This window comes from Struthio camelus, chromosome 18 (genome assembly GCF_040807025.1).
Source record: "Struthio camelus isolate bStrCam1 chromosome 18, bStrCam1.hap1, whole genome shotgun sequence".
NCBI classification, from domain to species: Eukaryota; Metazoa; Chordata; class Aves; order Struthioniformes; family Struthionidae; genus Struthio; species Struthio camelus.
Window position 1 is genome coordinate 4,667,346 of NC_090959.1, and position 12,551 is coordinate 4,679,896.

The 12,551-nt window shown below is 60.7% G+C and overlaps 1 protein-coding gene across 4 annotated transcripts in view; it reads right to left on the bottom strand.

Moving 5' to 3' along the window:
- MTCL2 (microtubule crosslinking factor 2) overlaps positions 1–12,322 on the bottom strand; it is a 40,359-nt gene extending 28,037 nt beyond the window's left edge. For 2 of the 4 annotated variants that reach the window (XM_068912438.1, XM_068912439.1), the window contains exon 1: positions 11,573–11,798. In XM_068912438.1, coding sequence (XP_068768539.1) covers positions 11,573–11,704 — 132 coding nt within the window. In that variant the 5' untranslated portion in view covers positions 11,705–11,798. Of the gene's footprint in view, positions 1–9,460; positions 9,614–11,572 lie in introns of those variants that run through there. The other 2 variants (XM_068912437.1, XM_068912440.1) reach the window with 2 other exon arrangements.
- Between the last annotated feature and the right edge of the window lie 229 nt (positions 12,323–12,551).

A 12,551-nucleotide genomic window follows, 5' to 3' on the forward strand; every position in this document is an offset into this window, starting at 1 on the left:
GAGGCAAGGGCAGTGGCCTTAAGTCCATCCCAGGAGACCGTGGCACGTGCTGGGAGAGGCAGACGGCTGCTGGTAACTCGCTCCTATTGCTGGAGGGGCCAACAGCAGCCTGGGAAACAGCAAGAGCCGCAAAGCCCCGGCCCAAGGTCACCTCCCTGCCCAGCACCTTCTCGGCCTCGTGTCTGCCCTGGCTCCAGGGCGGTCAGCGGCCACCATCTTCACCAGCCCCAGGGCCACACCGGGACCCCGGGCCAGTCATACCTGTGCCACAGGACCCTGTCTCCAAGCCGCAGCATGCAAACCCCTCCAACTCAACAGCTCAAGATTGCCACCGCGCTACGGCAGGATGCCGAAACCCCAGGAGCAGGAGTCCTCAGTACGCCGAAACCCCAGGAGCAGGAGCCCACAGCAGGATGTGGGGCTCTATCCGACACAGCATCACCGAGCACGGGGCACAACCATCCCCAAGTCCTCGTCCTCTCTCCAAACCCCGCCATGCCCGCGGGGTGAAGCCTGGTCAAAGCCACCACCTCCCTCTCCTGCCCCAAACGAGAGCTTGTGGAGTCCTCCAAACCTGGGGGCTCCGTGTCTCTCCCCGAGGCCATCCCTGGGGAGGGACACGGCCACGTGCGGGGCTCGCCATGGCCGTGCACACAGTGCGCCCGGCTCGTGGCTAAGGGCCTGGCACCAAGGCGCAGCGCTGACCCGCTCCCACGGCGCCGGCTGAGCCAAAGCTGCGAGGAGGGCGGCCCCGGGGAGACGGCTCGAGTGCCCGTAAACATCTGAAGTGAAATAAAGAGGGAGATGGGGGCAGGGAGAGGATTCTCTGCAGGCGGCAACGCAGCCAGCAGCAGCTACAGCAAGAAAAATGTAGGTCGTCTCGGAAAAGATGTGTCAGAGGAGGGAGCCAGGCAAGCGAGGGAGGGAGCCTGGAGAGGAGATGCGAGGCGAGGAGAGAAGAGGCAACACAGGGACAAGAGCGAGAGCCTGTGCCGGGCCCATCAGGAAGGAGCCGAAGGACAGGTTGTCCCAGGGCCACCAAGCATCCCGAGAACCCCCAGGCAGCAGCACGTCCCCAAGTGAGCACATCCCAGCAGGGGCAGGCTGCCACCAACAGCCCTGCCGCAACACCCAGGAGCAGATTCGCTGGCTCTGGGTCCCAACAGGGCTGAGACATCACCAGCGGTGGTGGCAGCATGGGCGGGCAAGAGGTGCCACAGACAGGTCACCGCGTGCTGGGACACTGCAGAAACTCGGCCACTGCTTTGCTCGATGGGGCCAGGCCCCTGGAGGGGACGGAGGAGAGGAGGGTGCTGGCCCATTCCCAGGCTGGGGAGCTTCGTGCCCTCATGCACAGAGCCACCACGCTGGCCAGACCCAGCACCCTCCGGCAGCCAAGGTGGGAGGGAGAAGACGGATGCAGCAGCTCCCTGCAGCATTGGGGCGTGCAAGTGACCCTGGGGCCCAAGCCCATGGCACCCACCTCAGCCTGGGACCTGCCTCAGCCTGCTCTGGGCACCCCATTGCTCTCTGCTGCCCATGGGAGTCCCCTGAGCAGGAGCAGAGGCACAAACCTCTCCTGTCCTTCCCCACCAGCAAGCTGTGACCAGCCAAGGGAAGCCTGGCACAGAGGAGCACCCATTAGGATGCCTCTGGATTTAGGCAGTGAGCAGAAGGGAACACGAACAATAGCCTCGCAGCCTGCGGCGCTGCCAGCACGTCAAGTCTAATGATAAAAACGAGGCCTCATCTCCCAGGGCACCAGAGGTTTCAGCTCATTTTGCCACCAGGAAGCAATTGCAGAGCCGGGCTCACCTCTCACCTCTTCCTTGGCCTCATTAAATTAGATGGTGACAAACCTCTCATTCGCCTCAGCAAAGCCTCCCAGCACTGGCGCAGCACTTGCCAGGACACAAGGAGGAGCAAGCTCCCCGCTCCGCACCCGTGGCAACCGAAAGCCTGCTCCAGGTTTTCAACGCGTAACGGGCACGAGACCCACCTGCAACAGCCAGCATCCCCAGATGATATTCAAGGGCTGTCTACTCCAGTCCCTGGAGACCCCTGTGGAGGTGACAGCACCAAACAAGGCTCTTCCCAAGTCCCCACTAGCGCTACCTCAACCCAAGTCTTCCAAGCAAATGTTCCAGCTACCGCACCTCCACCATGGCAGTCATCCTCCTCGACAAGACACTGTCACATCTGGCACATGCCTGAAAACAGATCAAGAGTCTGTTTTCCTGCTAAAAAGCCCATGCCACTAAAAATCTCATTGCTGCTGAACAGAAATCCCACTTCGCAGGTGGGCAGAGGTAAGGACAGGGTCTCCAGGCCGCTGCTTTGCGCCGTGGCAAAGTCTCTCTGCTCCCAGAGGTGCCAGTGACGGTGACCTACTGCCTGAAACGCCAGCACAGCACAAGGGGAAGGCAGCTGGGGTGAGCACATATTGCCCCATGCTGGTGCACGCACCCTCTGACACCCCAAAACGGACCTCTCCAGGGCAGGTCTGGTCACGCACCAAGCCTCTGCCGCTGGTAAACTGGGACTGCTAGGATCTGATGCAGCATCTGATGGCCTGGGCACAGGCTGAGCGAGCCTCGGAGCCGAGCGGTGCCCGCCAGCCTCCCATTCCCTAGGAAACAGGACCGTCACCCCAGGCGCACGCTCGGCCAGCGGCGGACGCAGCATCCCGAACTGGGCTCGAGTCCAGGCAGCAGCAAAGCGCCCTCGCTCGCTCCAGCCTCCTCTCATCTGGGCTCAGCTCCCCGCCAGGCTCCGGCGCGCCCGGCACCGCGTTCGCCCGCACAAAGCCCCCCATCTGCAAGAATCGCCCCGAAAGGCGAAGGCAGAAGCTGAAGCACGGCAGCTGTGGGGATAAGTCACAGTCGCTCACTGTTATCTTTAAATGCTACATGACAAATAAGGAACGTCAATTAGACAATCCGGGATTATCTTCCAGCCAGGCTTCGGGAGCTCATCAGCACAGAGGCAGCGACGTCGCTCTGCCAACGCGGCCGCTTCGGTGCCAAGGCTGCCTCTCCTCCAGCCCGCGGGCCCCGGGTCCGCTTTGTGTCGCGTTAGTCAGGGGCTGGCACTCGCCAGACGCAGGATTCGACCGGAAACCGCGCACAAGGCTAAACACACGCACCATGATGGACAAGCGTTGGCACTGAAGGCTAAAAACAAAGTCCTGGTGACTGCATCCCTCTTCCGCTTTGCTTATTGCCCGGGGACTCTTGAGCCAAGAACAACAGGGTTATCCAGAAAGGCAGCAAAAGCGGCGAGTGCCTCAGACATGGGCAACAAGGCGTCCTGGGGATGCCCGGCCACACACGAGGACTTTGGGCAGTGACGATGTCTTTCTCAGGAGGGCCACGCCGTTCAGAGCGCGTGGGAGCTGCTGCTGCACCGAATCAAACTCGGCAGCCAGGTGGGTCAAGGACCAGTGCGAGATGGTCCCTGCAAAGGCCGCAGGACAGTGATGCTCACCGTGCACCCCTGGAGCACGAGGCTCTTGCCTTGATGCAGACCCGGAGCGGCACGAAAGGCAACTTCAGGGCGCTGCTGTAGGTCCTCAAACCCACCAGCAGCATCAGCAGCACGGAGGCCACCAACACCTTTTGCAGCCTAAGGCATTCAGTGATGGCGCAAACTAATCATGTTAACGTGCTGGGGACAGGCTCTGCCACGCGCCTAGGGCTTTTTAAGCTAATCCACTCTCCAGCCACCTCAGCCAGCCTCACTGCGCATGGCCCAACTCATGGGTCTTAGGCAGTAACTTCCCGTAGGCCGGCTCAGCCACAGAAATCCACAGGGACTAAACGCAGCACGTGTCAGGAGATGGACCAGTGAAGGCTTTAATCCACCGCTGCTCTGCCCTGCCCGGGATGGGTGACCCCATGGTTGGCGCTCCCCACCGTTGTGCCCAGTGCGGCCTCACCAGCGCAGCCGAGCAGGGCACGAGCGTGCACGAGAGGACACCAGTGATAACACGGCCAGGGCGCTTCCTCGCTCGGTCCTGCACGCACCCCACATGGCGGTCTTGCCACCTGGAGAAACCAGTAAAACCCCAGTAAGCCAAAGCACCTCAGCGAGCTGCCGGGCAAGTTTTGGTGGAACCGTTCCTCAGGACCTTTCACAGAAAAACGTGCGTGGCACGCCGCAGGTGACCAAGCGCTTCGCTATGGCATGCTGGAAAACAACAAACTGCAATGCAAACAGGTGGGCCGCGCAGCAAACTTGAACACTTTAAAAAAAAAAACCCAAACCAAAAAACACCGCAAACCCATAGCGCCTGGAAGAAAAGAAGGGAATATGAACTCAGATCGGGATTCAGCGGGAAACAGCCTCAGGAAATCTTTTACCATCAAATTCCTACAAACAGTGCCCTGGATACAAACGTAGCGGCGCGAGGCGCTGCTTGGATCTCGTTCAAGTGCTGACAGTATCAGCTCCCGTTTGCGACTCGTCTTCCTCAGGCAGCAGCTCCCCGAGGTTAAGCGAGAAGAAACAGCCTTTTTCACTCAGCAGGAGCGACAGCTCCGCCGAGCGAACGCGGGCTCGAGCCCAAGGCAGGGAGCGGGAGCGATGCCCGCTGCCCCGAGCCCTCGGCTCCGGCGTCCTGCCGACTCGGGCGCTTTCACGTTTGCCCCGGACTACACCGGATCTGGGCGAAGCACACCTTGAAAATAAAAGCCTAGACCTGCTGGAAGGTCTAGCCTAGACCTCCAGGCTGGACTCCGCGCGTTAAGAGCTCCTGTTTGCTTGCATCTCGGACGGTAGCAACCGTTGTTTTCGGGGGCGCCCGTGTCCGGCGCGAGCAGCTGCCTGGAGGCCGCCCAGCCGCACAGCCCCGAGCGGCTCCTCTCGCAGGGTGCCCAGCCAGGGAGCACGGCTCTGCCAGGGGATTTTCCCCGCAGGGCCGGGAGCAGGGAGGAAGGGAAAGCGGTGCCTCCCTTCGCCCGGGCTCATAACGCCAAGAAACCCAACGAGCGGCACGCAGCCACAGCCCCGCAAGCCCGCGGCTTCAGATCGCGGCTCGGGGCGTTATACGCGGACGGGGCCGTTCCCTCGGAGGCAAGCTGGTCGCCTCAGCCGTAATAAACGGCTTCGGACTGCAGACCAGAAAGACGCCAGCAAATCGGAAGGGAGCTTAGAACGAAAAAGCCGACGCTCTCCCCGGGGCCGGGAGGCCGGACCGCAGCAGGCAGAAGAGCTCCGCCGCACCACTGGGCGCGAGCGGAGATACGGGCGGTAATGAACTCTACCAGGAAAGCCGCCCAGACAAAAGGTGTCGGATAAGAGGCAGCAGCGAGACGGGATAAGCGGGGAAGCTGTCAGCTGAAGACACAGGAAAACCTTCCCGGCGAGAGCAGCCGTGAGGGCGGCGACGGGCGACCCTCCAAGGGCCCCCGCCAGCCCTGCCTGCGGCTCAGCCGCAGCCGCACCTTTGCTGGAGTCAGCGTGCATCTTTTCAAAAGCAAAATAAAAAAAAAAAAATCCAGTCCAACAAACGCGAGAGCAGAGCCAGGAGCGGGGCGGGACCCTTCGGAAACATCCCGAATTCAGGGTGTTGCAAATAGGAAGCATCGCAAACGATGACAAATCAAGCGTGGACTTGGCTGAGGAGGGCACCGGGGGACCTGGGAGAGCAAAGGCCACGAATACAAATCACGAGAAGTAGCTGAGAGACAGAAGACCTGAGTCAGCATGGCCTCCACGCGCTCAGGGAGCCGGGCAGGAGAGAGAACGACACGGAGGAGGAGGAGGAGGAGAGAAACGACTTCTTTCCAACGTTACTCCTTGCTGGGGCTATGATGCTCCCTGAGCAAGGTGCCTCGCACCGGAAGGGAGCTCAAGATCTCACCCCACTTGACCGGGGAAGGAAACGCTGCCCCAGAGCAGTGACGGGGACCGCCCAGCCTCTCCCCTCCAGGACCTGAAGGGCTCTCAGCTGGAGGACCCACGGGCGTTTGCTACCACCGCATTTCATTTCCCTGCTGCTCTGCCATCCTCGGGGCCAGCTGGTCCCCTCGCAGCCCACCGGGCCCCCTGCCCCAGGTCCCAGCAGAGAGGCTGCACAAACTCCAGCAGCACGTCACCGATCAGCTTTGTCGCGGGACTAGGCGCAGTCCCAGCATCCCAGCACTAACGCACCGCTCACCACCTCCATTCTCACAAACGCTGATGTGTTTATCCATTTACCCATCGCTGTATCCATGCTCATCCAATCTTCTGCCTCCTGCACACGCATAAAGTAGCAAAAATCTTGTGTCTTTTACAGTAGTTCCCAGGGAAATCAGCTGTCTTGGAAAAGATGTGGGGAACTCGCAGTCCAAAGAGGCTTGTTTAAATACCTAAGGGACCACGGCTTGCAGAAGCCAACACACTCCACTTATCTTTGTGGGAACCAATCAACACCTGATGGAGGAAGGCGAGAGACAACATCAGCCTTCAGCAGACCTCAGAGAAGCTGCCTCCTCCCAGGAGATCACCAAGAAAACTAAGAAACTGCAAGGCAGGGCACAAGCAGTCTGGTTCCAGCTCAGGAAAAAATGCCATTTTCAGAGCGGAGAGAGGCAAGAGTTACAATCGTGTCCACACACGCTTTTGCAGGACCGCAGTCTCCAGCAGAGGCATCAATTAGGCTGTAAAGGGCAAGACGTGGAAGGGGCAGAGCTTTCCGGTGACAGCCCTGAAGGGTGGCACGGCAGGACCGGGACCAGCGGTGGCTGCGGAGCACGCCTCGAACGAAACGCAGACCACAGCCGCCGTGGGAAGAGTTAAACCGCCAGGTTTAAGAGTTAAACTTCCCATCCCAGGGAAGTTACGGGCCAGCTCAAGCGCTTGCAAGAACGCAGCAAACCGAGAACCGGCCGGAGCAACCCGCCCCGTGCAACGTTCAGGCTTTGTCAGCAGGGTTCACTACCTTTCAGAGGCAGAAAGCAGCGAAGGACACAAAACAGGATCAGGCAAATCATGACGACATCACCGGCTGTCACGCTGCTGAGAGTAAAAATACTGCAGGGTTTGGCAACGCCAAGCTTTGGGGCGCAGCCAAGGAGTGCCCGCCCGCCGGACGGCACGGCCACGGCACCCGGCGCGGGCCAGCCCTGCGGCAGGGACCGTCCCCGCGCCGCAGCCCTCCCACCCAGGTACACGATACAGCAGAGGGGGAAAAAAATATATACATACACGTTTCAAAAACGAGGATGGAAGCTGTACGTGTTTTTAGCATCACCCCCTTTCGGGATGCTCGGGGTGCACCGCCAAGCAGACCCGAGCCCGTCGGGCAGCGCTGTGCGCCTGCGATCCCCAGGGAAGACGGGGATTACTGTCCAGGAGCAACAAGCAAGGCTTCCTCTGAGATTACAGAACAAAAGCAGCAGCTTTCAATTAACTCTGAGCCCCCACCTGACAGAGGAGGGAATTATGCTATAATTTGCTAGGAGAAAAAGGGTTTAAAAAAAAAAAAGGGGGGGGGAACCCCACACACCAGACTGGATTTCCACTGGGAAATCACCAGGGCCCCCCAGGCTTTGCTGCGTGTCCCCTGCAGAGGACACGAGATCCCAGCAGCTCTCCTGGTGCCTGGGGCTTGGTGGCAGCTCCTCCTGGCGCCTCTCCTGCCGAGACGCCCCCGTGCAAAGGGGCAAAGGCCTGGCATCGCCGTCGGGAAGGGACCACTCGTGTGTCAGACACGAAGGCTTCTTTACATGCATCAACCGCAGCTCTAGCCCAGCTCGGAGGGTCAGTCAACACTGGCCGTCCTTCCCTCCGCAAGCCACGCGGAGACACCAGCGCTGTACCCTGCCTCTTGCCAGCACGTCACCTCCCGACCAGCAGCGAGCAAAGCAGGCCAGGGAGAGGAAAAAACTCAACGTTTCTCAGCTTTACATCTGCCCCCATAAATTAGCAGGCAAACAGCTGGGGGCTCGCTGCAGCACAACACAAATCGTGCAACATCCAGAAAGGAAAGGGGCTGCAAAATGAATCCGGGGCGCCTCTGCTCGGACGGCGCACGGCAGGGCCGCGGCACCACTGGGAACGGCCCTGGCCACGATGGGCTGGCTGGTGGGCACCTGCGGGAGGCTCTCAGAAAGACCTCGCCGGTGACGCACACTGGTGCTCGCCAGCTTCAGGGGATATAAGCCACCACCCACCCCAAGGATTTCTCCACGGAGCTGGGAAACGCAAGCAATCCCCACGGGAAGCAGGGTGGCACGGGGCAGAGGACAGAGCAGGACCGTGCTCAGGCTGCACGGCAGGGTGGTGGCTGGGCTCATCCCCATTTGCGAGGTGGCTCTGGAACAAGCGCCGTGCTTCGGAGAGGAGCTGGTTTGAAGGCTTCCCCCCTCCCCTCGCTCCAAACTCTCCCCCGTGCCCACTCTTTGTCTGCTTGTCCCTCCGCAGCTGCTGCTGTATCACATCTCACATTTTCCGACCGGCTGAGCAGGGACGGGAGCTCCTCTCCGCTGCACAGCAAGACGGGGAGAGGACTCCAAAGACACCTCCTCCCCTTCCAGGCCTGCCGACCTGTCCCACCTTCAGGGAAAGGCTTTAAATAAGCCATTTACAGCGGGTTACGGCAGGCGCACCCAAAACAGCTTCCTCCTGCATCGACAGAGAGAGAGAGGCACAACTCGACCAGATCGGAAAGAGGAAGAGAGAACAGCCACAGGGTTTCCAGGGTTTCTCTCCTGCAATGAATCATGCAGCCTGCACCGGCTTTGAGGGCTGACACTGCACCCATGGGGAGGCCCGAGCGCGTGCCTTGCGTGCAACCTCCCCTCCTCTCCAGAGTCACCCCAGCGCAGAACTGAGCTGGAGGAAAACTGGCTCTCGGGGAAGGAGAAAAAGAAAGAAAAAAAAAGAAAGAAAAACCACACATACACACCACCCTGCTGACTTCATCTGTGCCTCTAGCAGCTTGAGGACGAGAATCTCTGAAGTCTCGTTTTGACTCATCCCGCAACAGAAAAGCGAAACACAGACCCCCAAAAGCCATCAGGGGTTCGGAAAGGTGCAGCCTTTTCAGTGCAGAGGTCCTCCTCTGTACTGCCAACGGTTCACCAAAAGCCTTTGTCAAAAATGTCCCTTCTTCAAGCCTTAGAAAATCTGCGCTGCAAAGAGAAGCGGGTGAGGTGTGCTTAAATATGTACATTTTATTATCACAGCCAAGCAAAGAGGCAACACCAGCTGGCACAACTACAGAGAGCCGTGATTTGCTTGAAACGGCTATGTTTTGAAGCTCATAAATCCCCTGCACATCACAAAAGCATAGTAGCACTACGCACGTCTAGCCTGAAAAGGGGCGAAGCCACAGACACAGCAGAACGCTGAAACGCTCCCACCTCCCCAAAAACCTCCCCTCCCTCAAACGCATGCCAGGCTTTTGCCCCTGCTCCGATGGGCAAAAATTTGATCCGCAGCTATTTCTAGGAGCCTTAGAAAAATCATTCACCTCTGACAACTCTGGTTCATTAACATCCAAAGGGTGGTGAGCTTCCAAGGCCACAGTCACCTCCAGCCCAGACCTCCGGCACCGGCATCTCCAGATGCTGTGCTTCAACCTGGACTGACCCGGTCAGGTTATGTTTATCCCCCTGGTGCCTTAAAGCCCCAAATCTATGAATTTACAGAGGAGCGCAAGCACAAGCGAGCCGCTCCCCATACCCTGCTGCAGCCCAGCATGATTTTCTCCTCCTCGTTGGAGGAGCTGAGCAAAAATTGTACTGCAGCTTCCTCCTTTTTTTGGAGGACAAAGGGTGCATGTGTCTGTCTCTGGCTGTAGCTTCTGACCAGCTGGAGTGCAACGTACCACTCCCAGCAGTCTCCTCCTCGAGTTTCAGGAGGAGCAAGCTACAACACTGAAAAACGTTTATTAGCAGGGCGCACACGTTAGGAAGGTGAGATCAGAAGAACCGACGCACTTACCCACCGGCCGCTCAAGCTCACGCCTTACTTCAGAGAAATATTACGTTCTACGCCTACCAGAAATTCAACTACGGAAACGTGAGATTTGTTCGCTCCTCGATGCTCGAAATACGCACTATAAGACATGCAGTAGCAGGCAGGGATATCTATCCCTGGCAAACCTGGGAGCACCTTTGCTATGATTTCAAAACGCAAATTTTCATGTTTAACTACAGCTTCCCCACCTGCCAGGACTGCAGGAAAAAAAAAAAAACCAAAACCAAACAGAAAAACCCCCACACCCTCCAAACACAACCCTACAATACTTGGCACGACATGGCTTTCCCGAGTCCACAAACAAAGGAGAAAATAAACCTTTACAGAAATCCGTATCTGCCAAATAACACAGCCGCATAGGGCAGAGGGTACCAAGAACATCACCGCTGTAATTCTGGGCGCTGGCATCCAGCAGCGCTTTCCTTTCATGACTGCTCCTGGCCAGGGGATTCAAGTTGTCACTACTTATGTGGATAAAATATCCAAACCCCACTATGTCTGCAGCTCGCCATGAAGACGATCATGGGAAAATCTACTAAGTAATCATGCAATTTGCAGAAACAGAAGCATTTTCAGCGGCCTTCTTGGAAACTGTAGGGGCCTCATCTGTATTTTTCCAGCTCTCAGTAAATCAAAGCCCTTAAGCTCTTGCTGCTAATTCTGGCAGGAGTTTGGACACCAGCTGTGAACTAGGGTTTTACTAACGGACAAAGGGCCCGATTGAGCATCTTCGAGCCCGTTACCCAACGCCTAACGTTCACCTCATAGATAAAATCCCAAAACATTTACAAACTCTGGCATCAGCGTTCACGAGCTGGCCAGTTTTCTGACCTGCGGTATCAAAACAGTAGCCACCAAGGCACAACATCTGCTCCTGAATCCCCACCCAGGTGTTTCTGCGGCCCAGATTATGGCACAAACATCTCCTCCAGAGCTGCACGGCCCCAAACAGCAGGGGTTGCAAAATGCCCACAACCCCTGGGGAGCCAGCACCTCACCCAGCCCTCCCCGAACGGGGCAGCACAGCTGCTCGCTCGCCCTGCTGTCTTCCACCCCGAGCCACCCCAGGTTGACGTGACCACGTGCAGAAAGGCTCTGCATCCCTGTTCCCAAGCACGTCATCTGCCCTGCCTTCAAAGCTTGCCTGTGAACCAGAGGGCCAAGCTGCACGCCTGGAAAAAGGCCCCAGGGAGCAGCGAGGCACCATGCTGACAGCACACGCAAGAACCGATGGAAAGCAAATGAGCTGGAAAACCTCTTCCCCAGAGCCAGGGCAGCGTCAGCAGGCAGAGAGGGCAGCGGGGCGAGGAGCACGGCTGGGAGCATCCCACCCCGGGCCAAGCCATGCCCAACCGTACCGGATGGAGCCGAGCCACGCCAGGCTCCGCCACGCCAAGCTGGCCTTAGCGATGCTAGGTCGAGCCCAGCCACGCCACGGCGGAGCTGAGCCGTGCCAAGCTGTGCCAGATCAGGCTGCTCCTACCCACCTCGAGCCGGGCCGGGCTGAGCCACGCCAAGGCGGCCAGCGCTGAGCCAGGCTGCACCAGAGCAAGTCCCGCCGCGCTGGGCTGAGCTGGCCCGTGCCGCGCCGAGCCGTGCCCACCTTGAGATAGTCGTTCTCGGAGCGCAGGTCCTCCAGCTCGCGGAGCAGCCCGTCGTGGCCGGCGTCCAGCAGCTCCTCGGTGAGGTCGGAGAAGGCCAGCGAGGTGCTGAGCTGCAGGCGGCTGCTGGCCATGGAGGCGGCCGAGGGCTCCTCGGGCAGCGGCGAGGCCTCGCCGGCCGAGGGCGGCGGCGGCGGGGCGCTGCCCGGCGACTCGCTGTCGCTGCCGCTGAGCCCCAGCTCCAGCGAGAGCAGCTTGGCCTCCTCGGAGGCGCTGCAGTCCGACACCTCCGAGCTGCTGTCCGTCAGGCTCGCCGGCGGCCCCGGCCCCGGCCGCGGCGCCCCGGCCGCCGGCTCCGCCCCGCGGCACCGCCCCTTCGCCCGCACCGCGCCGCGGCCCGCGGGCCCCCTGCCGCCGCCGCCGCCGCCGCCGCCGCCGCCGCCGCGGGGCCCCCCCGCCGGCGCCGCCGCCGCCGCCCGCGCCCGCTTCTCGGCGCGGCCCTCCTTGCCGCCGCCCGGCCGCCGCGGGTGCGCGCCGCCCGCCAGCCGCGGCCCGGCCGAGCCGGGGTGCCCCCCGCCGCCGCCGCCGCCCCGCCGGCTCTTAGCCAGCGACCAGCCGGCCACCTCCTTGGGTCTGGCCGGCGACGGCGCCCGCTGCAGCTTCTTCTTCTCCGGCAGCGGCGGTGGAGGCGGTGGCGGCAGCCCGGGCGGGCCCTGCTCCGCCGCCGCGGCCTCCATGCCGCCCGCTGCGCTCCGCTCCGCTCCTCTCCGCTGCGCTCCGCTCGGCGCCGCGCTCGCTCCGGCTCCGGCCGCGGCTGCCGCTGCGGCCCCGGCCCCGGCTCCGCCCGCTCCGCCGCCGGGCGGGGCCGCGCGCGGGCGGCGAACAAAAGGCGGCGGCCGGGGGGGGGGGGGGGGGGGCGGCCGCGCTGGCGGCAACAGCGACCCCTGCGCCCGCCGCCCGCAGCGCGGGGCCGGGCAGCCG